This window comes from Hydra vulgaris, chromosome 04, assembly GCF_038396675.1.
Source record: "Hydra vulgaris chromosome 04, alternate assembly HydraT2T_AEP".
Classification (NCBI taxonomy): Eukaryota; Metazoa; Cnidaria; class Hydrozoa; order Anthoathecata; family Hydridae; genus Hydra; species Hydra vulgaris.
This window is the reverse complement of record NC_088923.1, coordinates 29515471-29528270: the sequence shown is the minus strand read 5'-3', so window position 1 is coordinate 29528270 and position 12800 is coordinate 29515471. Positions and strand designations below refer to the sequence as shown.

The window sequence follows — 12800 nt, the reverse complement described above, 5'->3', positions numbered from 1 at the left end:
TAAAAGTTTACCAATTATGAAGTAACATAAACTAATTGAGAATTGTGCCAATAAATAAAGCATTACTTCATCAAATAATTCAAACCTTGGATTGAATTGTTTATTTTAATTTGAATCTAAATGCATATTTTCATTGAATTGTTTAAAATAAACTTGTGCTGTTTACAATTATTTTGATTGTATGTCCTCTTCCCTCGTAAACTTTTTTACACACTTAAAAATAGTGCAATATAATTAGTTGCTTGTTTCTGTAAAAGCAAGTCTTGAAGGATAAATCCTTTTATAGAAAAGAATCTTGAAAATTAATATACTCCATAATTACACACTTCTGAAACATAGCCACATCACTAATGCTACTCTGATTTAAAGTTGGATACAGGCTTTTGCTTTTTTACAAATAACTATGAAGACTTTGTTTCAACCCTGACACTCCTTGAGCTGAAATGTGAAATTTGATAATTTGCTGGTCCAAGAAAGTAGAAAATTTAAATTCATTAAAACAATAAAATCATATTTTTCATGTTCATATAATAAAGGAAAATCAATAATAAAATGGGTGTTTCCAGTATTAAAATCAACAATGCTGCTTTCTGTATTTATATTGGAACTAATGGAGAGTTTACAAATTTCAAAATACATATTATTTGCATCTATGTTAATATTATTTTCATTCTTTTCAACAAGAAAATCTACTCGATGTAAACTAGATAATCTAGTTATCATAACTTCAAGTTATTTAATTAAATATATCTTACTAATCACTTAGTTTTCACTATAATATTTGCTCTGACTATTATATGCTGTATTGAGCATTCCTACTGGAAATCTTAACATAATTTCTACAATCTATATATATATATATATATATATATATATATATATATATATATATATATATATATATATATATATATATATATATATATATATATACACACACACAGTGGTGAAATTCAGCCGCTATTCTGAAATTTTTAAAATTTTTTGAGTTCTGTGAACCAGTTACTAACAAGTTAAAATTTAAAAATAACCAACAAACTTCACTTATTGTAAACAAGAATTATAAATTTTTTAAAAATTAATTAATGTACTAAACTATTATTAGTAATGTAATGAAAAGGTCTGATTTGATATTATTGTTATTTGTTATGTAAATCTGGGTAATTTAGATTTTTATTGCACCAGTTGAATGATACAGTTGTGTAGTGTTTACATCATTTATGGGTTACTTTATGATAATCCGCTTTATTAAATACAGTCTATTCTTCATTATATTTAATAAATTCAATAAGTTTCATGTATTTTTAGCTGATATTAGTAACAGCATTATTTTTGTTAGACAATATATGTGCAAACATATTGTATTCCTTTTCAATGCAAAATTTTAATTTGTTATACCTTTTGCTTTAAGAGCTGTTCGTTCCTATTTTTTAAAAAAGTGGGGTAGGAATTGAACCTGGTACATTATTTTACGGTACGTTATTTATCACAACACCTTTTATATACCTTACTGTACCTTTTTTTAAGTCACACCACTTGCTGTACTTTTTTGCAAGTCACACCACTTGCTGTACTTTTATCGCAAGTCAAACCACTTGCTGTACTTTTTTTGCATGTCACACCACTTGCAGTAATTAATTTATACATATATTGATAATAACTTTTATACATATATTTATAATACTTAAATCACATTAGTAATATTATTACAAATTGTTACATATTCACTTAAAGAAAATGTTGTGACACACCTTACCCTAAACAACACGTTTGGTTTCTACTATCACATAAATAACATTAAACCACACAATAAAATAGCCAAGTTATGCAAGAATCAACTCTCCTGCAATAACATCAGCAGCAAGCTGGATTTTTTTTATGAGATGGTCAACAGCTTCTGAATCAGATTCATCCTTTTTCCAGTAAGAAATGGTATAAATTCTGTCTTCTTTTCTCTTATTTACTTTTTCTACTCGCCTATCATACATGATAGATTTGTTATTATCTGTATCAAACCATTCATGGCAGAGTTCTCTCCCAACAATTCTTTCATACATTACATCATATAAGTCATCAAGTTGTTTAATAGATAAGTGCTTATATAAATTTTTCATATCGTTAAAAGATATAACCTGCAGCTCTCGCTCCAGCTTTCTTTTTTCTTTTTCATCCATTTTTTTGTCTTTTGCATGTCTGTCTTTTTGAAATCTCTGCTCGTAATGCAGTGTGCTTCTGTTGATTGTTTATTCTTTTTTTATGAGCTGCTTGCATTGACCACTTAACTTTATTTTCCCTAGATGTTTGGTCAAGACTATCTAAATAATATATAGTTCTATTCTTTTTTGATCTTATTTTGCAAGATATATAACAAACTGTTGGATTTGGAGATCTTCCTTTAGCTTCACTAAACATACCCATTAACTCTTCACTATCTATGTTGTGAAGCCTTGTACTAGTTGTCTCCTCCTTAAGTGTCTCTGTAATAGAAAGTGAGAAGTATCGCTCATATTGACAGTTCAAAATATCTTCCACCACAGTAAGACAAGCCAAAATCATGTTGATAACCTGCTCATCGATGGAGCATAAATTTTGCATAAAGCTGCTGAAGCTGGTTTCTGGTAAAGTAGGGTATTATGCTTCTGATCCCGATGCAACTCCTAATGAGGTTATTAGTTTTATTTTTTGTTAGTAAAATTATTAGTTTGGATAGCCTTGTCAGAGAAAGGGGTCTCAAAACATTACATAGTTCCGAGGGCTGGGATTTAAATCTGGGAAATTAGGAGGCCATATAAATGTTTTTATATTATCGCTCCGCAACCATGTCATTAGCATTTTTTATTAGCAGAATAGCAGGGTGCAACATCTTGAATAAAAGTTTTGTGTGATAGATGTTGATAAATGGCAATAGATGATCTAGGTGCTAAATATTGATGAAGGATCCTTAACAGTCTTTTGTAGATTGTGTTGCAGGGATTCGAACTACGAAGTTGTTGAACATATCGTTCTGCATGTGCAAATTGCTGAAAGGTACTCTTTTTACTCCAGATCACAGTAGACCATTGCTATGGTGTCCAATTTTTATTTTCTTGACAGAAGTCTCTTTTGAAGTTGATTTTTGGTCATCATTGGTTTTTTAAGGGTTTGACAGCTTGTAAATCAAGTTTTTTGTTTAATTCACCACTAATAGTTAAACTAAAAACATTGTGCAGTTCTGGAGACAACTTTATGTCACAAGGCCTGTGATGACATAAACGGGTTTGTTTTTATTGCTCTTCCCATTTTTTTTTGTGTATGAAGGCAACTTTTACAAGTCTTCTAAACCTTGGTTCCAGCCGTTACCAGTGGAGTTGCTTTTTTTTAAAAGTTGAGATACTCCCAACTGATTGAGATACTCCCAACTGATTGAGATACTCCCAACTGAGTGGCAGTAGCTTTATTAGATATCTGAGTGAATCTTCATAAACTTAAGGATTGACTTTTGTTTACCAGGGGATAACTGTTTTGCTTTCTCTATTTAATTTTATATTTTATAAGTCTAAAAAGTCATAAAACATTATTAAATATATCATATTAGTACATATTTCATTTCACATACTTACAATAATAAAATTAAAATAATAAATAACTGTTTTTTTTTTAAAGTTTAATAATAAAGGTTTTTTATTAAAATTGCTAAACTTTTGCACACAATGTGTACCATAAGAATATTTTCCAGGGTGACTCATTAAATCTTACTCCAAGCAGAATCCTATTATAAATTGATGAAAGTTACTTGTTATCAAAGATACATTTACTTAATAAACAAAAAGCAAACAAATCATCATTTTTCTTATTTGCATATACTGTTTGCACTTACCTAAATAAATTATAAACTTCCGTTCATTGTAAAAGTTATAGTATGACCACATGCACCGTTTCTGTATTTATCTAAAACTGATTTTTACCTACAAGATGAAGTCCATGTTTCTAAAAATTGATGACTCCAAAAAAATAATTTCTCAAAACCCAACTTAAAACCTCAGACATTTATAAATAAGGTCGATTTCTCTATCAATTTGTATAGTTCTTAACAATAATTTTGCCATGTTTTATGCTGGTATCACAATTTGAACTATATTTAAGGGTATTACCTCCACTACAATACTAGGCAACCAAAAAATATAAATGTGTAAGTTGCATCAAAACCTTACTCCTGTAAGGTTTTCATCTAGTTTTAAATAACTATATGTGCCAATAAATTAACAATAATACTAGTACATACAACAATAATACTGCACCAGCTGATTTGACATTAGTACCCATTATTGTGTTAGGTATAAAACCTTTTTCTGTATTGTCAATTTTCTTTGTTTTGTAACTGTTTTCACAAGCTACTACTTCTGCACTACGCAGGATTTTTTTTGGCATTGGTATTAAAATTCTTGTTTTTATTTCAATAACTATATTATAATTAAGTTCTTTTATCCAATTTAAACAATTAAAGGGCTTTTAACCACTTTAAACAAATAAAGATTTGTTTAAAGTGGTTAAAAGCCACTTATTTCAATTTTTTATCAATTTCTTAGTGGGTGACAAAAGTATAATTTAAAATTTCAGTTTTTTATTAGATTGTTTTTGGATTAGTTTTTAGTAAAATTACTTTTTTTAGATTTCATAGATGGTTTGAAGATGACTTTTTAAAAGAATCATCGTTAAAAAAATCTGAAATTTTAATTGCAAGGTAATATTAGGTTAGCTATTTAAAAGTCTTTCAAGATAATTTCAAAAAGATAAAAAAAAATGTCCATTTCAAGTTTTAATGATAAAATTGGACTTAAAATTACTTTTAAAACTATAAATATACTTTATTTAAAACTACAAATATACTCATTTAAAATTATAAATATACTTTATTATAAATATACTAAAATATTTTAAAACTATAAATATACATTATAATAATAAAAATTAAAAAGTGACTTATGGAAAATTAATTATCTGTAATTATATCTGAATAATTATAAACTGGAAAATTGAGAATAATTAATAAAGGGTTATTATTGAATTGGTAAACATTAAAATTTCACTTTTTTCTTTTTGATATTTTAACCTATTTTTTATTTTTATAAACTTATTATACTGAAATAACTATGAATAATAGATTGCAGCATAATTAAATATTTAAGAATTATTATTTATTTTTATTATTTGTATAAATATTAGTAAAATTAACAAATTTTTAAAATGTATTTTGAAAATATCATTTTTGTCTTTAAATGTTTTAAAACTAAGAAAATTTCCTTTTTTTTACTAATTAAATTATTTTAATTTTAGAAATTGTAATTTTAGAAATAATTAGAAAACTGTAATGTTGGTATTTTATATAAATTGATATAAATATCCAATTGCTTATTAATTGTCAGTTTTTGTTTATTTTTTAACTTCTTTGTGTATAATTTTAATTAAAGCTATTGAGATAAATTTTTTTTATTATTGTATCTAGTATTTTGGCTATGTACAAAATCATTATAAACAAAATACATTTTCAGGAAAGCAATTAAAGACAAAAGTTTTCCTAACCAAAAGGTTATTATATTATTGTTTTTTATTTTATTGTCGTTTTTTATTTTTAATTAGTTAGTAATGTAGTCTTAATAAGTTCTTTATAAGGTCTTGGACCAAAACTTCCTTTTTTGTTTTATGTTTCAACTTAAGTTGAAACATAAAGCACAATAAGTTCTAGTATGTGCTCAATCAATCAATTCTCACACTTCTTTGTCAATCATTTCTCAATACCTTGACTCAATATATTTCCCAATATGTTTGAGCTGTTGTTTCACTGCATGTTTTATTAAAAGTTTGTTCTTCTTGACGAAGTAATTGAAAAGATACATTTCCACCTTTTCATTCATACCAAATGCATATTACAAATCTGTGCATATGCACTTTTTTTGTTATCTTATCAAAAAAAATACGCATACGCATTTGATCAAACAACTGCTCTTTTGAGTAAAGACCTAAAAAGACCTTTACCATATGGTTTTAAAGAAACTTCAAGCAAAGAATCTGCATTTTCAAGAAACCATTCACCAACTGCATGTCTGGCAGGTTGTAACACTTGTGACTTTTTCTCAAGCCCACCAACGACTCTTGTTCAATTGTTTTGGAGCTGCTTCATTGCTCACAATATCAGCACCAGTAAATCCTAGAGTTAATGCAGCCATTTTTCTTGCTAACTCATCTAAACTCATCTTTCTTGCTAACTCATTTTGCTAACTCATCTGACTGGTCTAAATCAGTCTTTAATGCACTTTAAAAATCTGAGTAAATTGGGGTCAAATGAAATAGTATAGAAAACTTTTTTTTTACTTGAAATTTTTTTGCTTATAAAGTTGTAAAGAATTTAAAACTGTATTTAAGTACAAATTGAAATAAAATACAAATACAAATACAAAGAATTTAAAACTGTATTTAAGTACAAATTGAAATACAAAATAAAAAAATACTTAAGTTTTTTTTATTTAATTAAAAAAATAATTCTTTACATTTGGGGGAATAAAATATGCCAATGGATAATTAAAAGAACACTTTATTAAAAAAAGCAACCAATTACAACAGTTAAAAAAAAACTGTTTAATATATTTTTTTTATTATTGTGAAAATAAATATAAATTGCTATTGTATTGGGCTTAGCCCAAATACAATAGTAAATTATATTAAATTAGGCTTTGCCCAAAACTTTAGAGCACATTTTTACACTTGGTTTGCTGCTGTTGTTATTTTTGTTTAAGTTGCTGTTGTTGCCTGATTTATTTGTTGATCATTATCAAAATTGAACTTAGCTTTTTTTTTGCTGTCAACTTCTTTCAGTTTCTCAAGTATTTTAAGTTTATTATTAAATTATTAAGTCTATTGTATTATTAAATTATTAAGTCGTAACGTATTGTTAAATATTGGTTGTAATCTTTTTAAACTTTTTCAGGTTTTAATTTTAAATTTTTTTACTTTTTTACTCAATCAATGGCACCATCTTGGCACCTTCACATTAAAAAGATTTTTTTTCAATGTTTTAGGTGTGAAATATTTGTCGCAAAGCTGCGATTGGTCTAATTGTAACTATTTTTCAAATTTTTTTAAAATTTTCTTTTGAAAAACCAGGGTTGCAATTATTAGTAACCAGGGTTACTAATAATTGCTGTAGTTACTGTTTTAGTTTTTTTTTGTTATCCATTTTTGGATATTTTAGAGTTTTGGTTTTGGATTTATTGTTACTGGTATAGATTCTGGTGGATTGTATGACAAAGACTCAGGTTAAAAACTATTGCCACCAAAGCTGAAAAGTTTTGCAGTTGATTTATATGTATGGTGTATATATGTATGACAAATACCAGAAGTATTGGTGCAACTTCTAACTGCATATTGAGTTTTCATTGTTGCCAACCAATTTCAATAGTTGTTTAGCACCCCCCCCCCCCCATGCAAGCTATGGTGTTGCTTGCTTTACCTTGGTTACTTGAAAAAACAATTTCATCAAATCTACAAATGCAGTGTAGTGTTTTTCTTAATACCTGCCTTCTTAATACCATTTAATGAAGTGTTTTCTTGCTTTGTTGGATTCACTGTTATAATACTTTGCTACTATTTCTTGCAATTGAGGAAGAGGGAGGGGGCAAATCCTTTAAAAGCTTTCTTAAAAAAAAAAGAAAAATCCCTCAAAATAAAAATTACATGACTGAAATGTGTCAAATTCCCGACTATCATGTGAACTGATTTTTTTTATTTTTATTTTTTATTTTTTTAATTTGTTCATGAAAACCTACACCTATTTTTGTAAATTTAACTAAACTCATTTATTTTCAATAGGCAGCCATAAAAAAGAAATAAATATATATAAAAATTCAATAGTATATAATAATAGTATATAATAATAGTATATAATATATATATATATATATATATATATATATATATATATATATATATATATTTATAATAACAGTTCAATAGTATATAATAATAAAAAAAATGTTGATGTACAACGTCTTGCTTAATTTTAAACACTTAAAATCAAAGTAATATCCTACCAAATTACATAGGTAAATTCACAGTTACTTTTCCCTTTAAACCACACAAATTGAACTTCGATTGAAGTCTGTCATTAAACATGTCAAAAGACAACTTCGACATTTTTCTTTCAACTGTTTTTTTTTTACAAAACTAGTAAGTACTTTTGATTAAAGAAATGTTTTTGAGACAACTCCATAATCTGAAACGTTTATTTGTTTTAAATTTTTTTTATTGCACTTTGTGATTCAATTACTGCTAGTAAATAAATCAATTACTGTTTTATTAATTTTTCTCCATTGCGTTATCTGTGATGACATAACAATTGAATACTTTTATTTCTATAAATAAACAAATAAGTATAATAATAACAACTTAATACTTTTATTCCTTTAATTAACAACTGAATACTTTTATATTGAATAACAATACTTTAATTTTTATAAATATATATATATATATATATATATATATATATATATATATATTCTTTAAAATTAAATAATAACATCTGGTAGTTAAAGAAACATGATTGTTTTGGTAAATATAAACATTGAAATTATGTTTTCTATAATTATTCTGAAAAAGTTTTTTGTGCTCACTGATATTTCGTTCATTAAAAATTTAAATTTGTAAATGTAGTAAATTTGTAATAATAACAATATATATAATAAAATATATATAATAACAATAAAATTTAAATTTGTAAATGTAGGCTAATTAGATTAGCAGAATACATCTAATTACAACATATTTTTATTTATTTAAATGTTTTATTTTGTACTGCGAGTCTTACTCTTCATTTTTTTTCAACACGGTCATAATCACTCTTATCTGTTGTTTTGTAGTTATTTATGTTTTAAATATTTTTTGTCTGAATGCAACACCATTATTAATAACTTATTGTTATTCTGTAATTTTTTGTGACATTTGTAATGTTAAATTTATATCAATATATTTATTAATTTACATCAATATATTTATGACTTTAACTTATCATTCAATGTTTATGTCATTAAATAAAATTATTTTTAAATTTGTTTGAACACAACATGAAGTTTCCCAACGCAACATGCAATATTTGAACGTCTTTGTCTTAATGTCTGAATGCAACATAAAATATCTAAACGTGACATAATGAAGTATTTCTAACTTAGGGCATACCTTAATTCCAACATCCAAAACACTATTTGCATTACCCTATATAAACAAAAATCTGTATTTTTTATGTTTTTAAATTCAACATATCAAACAATTGTAAACAACTGTTAACAAAAGTTAACAATTGAGGAAATTAATTTGGATTAACCATTTAAGCACTTGTTTATCATAATTTCTATTTTAAAACTACTTTATTTTAGATATGGGATCTAATTCAAAAAACTTTGGGACTCTCATCCAGATTATAAAATTAAAGAAATCAACAGAGTACGGTCCTTGAGACAAAACATGATACCTGATCAATCAGAAGAATGATTTAAGAGAGGCAGAGAAGCAAAAAAAAAAAAGGAAGAGAGAGGCAGAAAGTACATTCACAGATCGACAAACATTTTTTACACCACAGTCTTTTGGTAAGGCAGTAAGCAAAGTTATGAAGAGTTTACCAACGGATGAAGACCGTCAGCGGGTTGTGTTTGTAGAAGTGGCCAAAAGGATTGGTTTGCGAGTAGTTAATAATGTGTACCAAGTAGTACACTTATAGAACAGAAAAATTGTCTCACTCTACTAATTCATAAATTTTATGAAGGCGACAATATTTCCTGTCAGGCACCTCGCATCTAAGATGTTACTATCAGTACAATCACTTGGGAGAAAAGGCAAACTCATCATTTGCTATTCACATTGAAGGAAGCATTTGGAATATTCAATAATAAAATGCTGGTATGAAATTTTCAAAATTTGCTTCCAACAGGCAATTTTATGTTAGCTCCAAAGAGAAATTTCAGAATATGTATGTGTGTGTGTGTGTGCTATACATGTAAATTTTCAATTTATGATCAACTCACTCGCCACTATATTTGGTCAACCCATACATCAAAGTTTTGTTTGCGATCCATCCCGCAGAGAGTGTATGTTTCTTTTTTGTAAACTTTGTGGTAATCTTCAATATTAGAAGTTTACTGAATACTGATTGGAACTGGTGGATGGTGCAGATGAAGTTACTTTTGAACAGTGGAGTGGTGGGTTTAAGGAAGTTATAACAATGCTCTTTACTAAATTCATGCAACAATTTTTACTAATTTGTCTGCTTTTTTGAAACACTGCTTTGTGAAGCGAATTCAAAATGCTCATTTTGAATTTACACACAATCTAGCATCTAATTGAGGTTCAAAAAATAGAAAAATTTGCTGGTATAAAAATAATTAAAAATCTTTTGATAGATCAAGAATTATAATTATCTGACGCTAGCTTTATATATTGGTAACACTGTCCTTTTTAAAGCAAGGCATAACATCAGCCATTTTCAACAATCATGGAAGCGTATCATCAAAAATACAATTAATAGTCTCCCTAATAACAATAGTAAGTTTCTAAGACTATCATCAAAGTACATAAAATAAGACTTAAACATAAACATCACCATTTTTTTTTCTTACAATTCATTATATTATTTTGTATATTATTAATAGGCCATATTATTATTATGTCATCCGTTGAGATTAAATTTGATTAAAGATTATTTTTGAAATGTTATCCGTTGAGATTAGAAAATTTTTAAAACATTCACTACACCAAAGATTATTATACTTAATCCTTTTAACACTTAAGCATTACACTTGCTCTCCAACTGAGGACATTGCAATGTACTCTCATGAAGAAATTGTTTGCCTACTGCCACCTCCCAAAATTGTTGGATCTATCTGCAACTTCCCAAGAGAACACCTTGTCAACTATTTAAGTAGCTTAAGATGAGTGTCTTCATATACCTTTCTGTTGAACATTGTAAAACACGTTTTTGGTCAAATATATGTACTCAGTTTGTTATAAATACAGAATATCTAAACACAACAAATGGTCTTGTCTAATTATGTATATCTTTTGATTTAGCTAAGAAAATTTATGCGTAATATATGTTTGGATACCAAAAACTTTAAGCTTTATAATGTTTTAATATTTAAGACCTATGCTTTGAGAATAACTCCATTTATAATGTTTGAGAATAACTCCATTTGTAATGTTTGAGAATAACTCCATTTATAATATTTGGCATTAATAGTTTCAGAGAATTTTAAAAGAGTACAAACTATTTTTTTTTTGCTTATTTTTAACGTTCTGAACGCAACATTACTTTTAGACACTGTAAGTTGAATAAAAAGTAATCTACATAAGTTCTGACAGCATTTTGTGTTTCAATGTGTTAGATTAAATTTATATTTATTTGGAAAAGTTATTCAAAACCATTAGCAATACTTTAATTCTTGTAAAATCTTCTCTAATGTCTGAATGCAGCAATGTGGAATTTCCCATATATATATATATATATATATATATATATATATATATATATATATATATATATATATATATATATATATATATATATATATATATATATATATATATATATATATATATATATATATATTACATTTCAAAGTTGTTTACAAATAGTAATATTACTAACATTAAGTAAACACTTAATGGAAATAATTAAAATAGTAATGATTATAATAATAAAAACCAGAGATGCAGAGTCCCTAAAGGACTCCAGCTTTTGACATCCACTCCAGACATTGTTTTTATCCCCCTAGTCCTGGAGTCCCGGAGTCCTTTCCATCATTTACCTAAGGACTCGGGGTTCAAAAATTAATTGTTCCTTTAACTAAAAGTAGAAAAAAAAAACATAACAAATAAAAAAATAAAAATCTTTAAAAAACTTTATATTGTTACATGCACACTAGGGTTATGACTTTTTTTTTAACCACATGCTACTGTACTGTAGTTTGATGAACTTTTACCTAAAAAACACGAAATGAACTATTATTTGCATATCTTTTGAAAAAAGTTCATCCCGCCATTGAAAAATGGATTCTTAACTTCTGAAATTTATTTAAATTCAGTTAAATATTTTAATAAGGGTATTTTTTTTTAAATGAAAGTCTTTGAGACAGTTTTTAAGATACACATACATTGACTGAAAAATATATATTAATTAAAATATTTAAATAAATTTCAATGATGACGACAATAAAAACCAGTTTGCATAGTTAAAATCAATTTTTCAATGGCGGGGTGAACTTTTTTTCAAAAGATATGCAAATAATAGTTAATTTCGTGCTTTTTAGGTAAAAATTCATCAAAAATGGTACAGGAGTATGGGGTTAAAAAAAAGTCATAACCCTAATGCACACACTAACATACATTTACATATATACAGATGTATAGATAATCATACACAGACATGTATATACACATACATATACATTTGACACATAGTATACAGTTTACATATATACACATATAGATATACAGTTTTAAAAGTATATACAACTTTAGAAATGTCTAACCAACATTAAACAAACTACAAAGGAAAATATATATTATAATAATACATACATTGAACCAAAAAACATGATAATATGAGCAATACGCAACAATGCCTAATGAACACAATACACAAAATAAAATAAAAGTACACAAGAATGTCTTAAAACAGAAAACAAAAAAGCAACAAACAATGTAAACAGTACTCAAAAATACATAATAAAATAAACAACCTAAAAAAATTCAAAACAATTCAAACAGTACTCTAAAAT

At 26.4% G+C, this 12800-nt stretch overlaps 1 protein-coding gene across 1 annotated transcript in view; it reads left to right on the top strand.

Annotated features, from left to right (window-relative positions):
• LOC100215220 (flap endonuclease GEN homolog 1) overlaps positions 1-12800 on the top strand; it is a 91905-nt gene that overhangs the window by 5574 nt on the left and 73531 nt on the right. Inside the window, exons 2-3 of the mRNA XM_065796008.1 lie at positions 4649-4720; positions 5529-5565. Coding sequence (XP_065652080.1) covers positions 4649-4720; positions 5529-5565 — 109 coding nt within the window. The remainder of the gene's footprint in view (positions 1-4648; positions 4721-5528; positions 5566-12800) is intronic.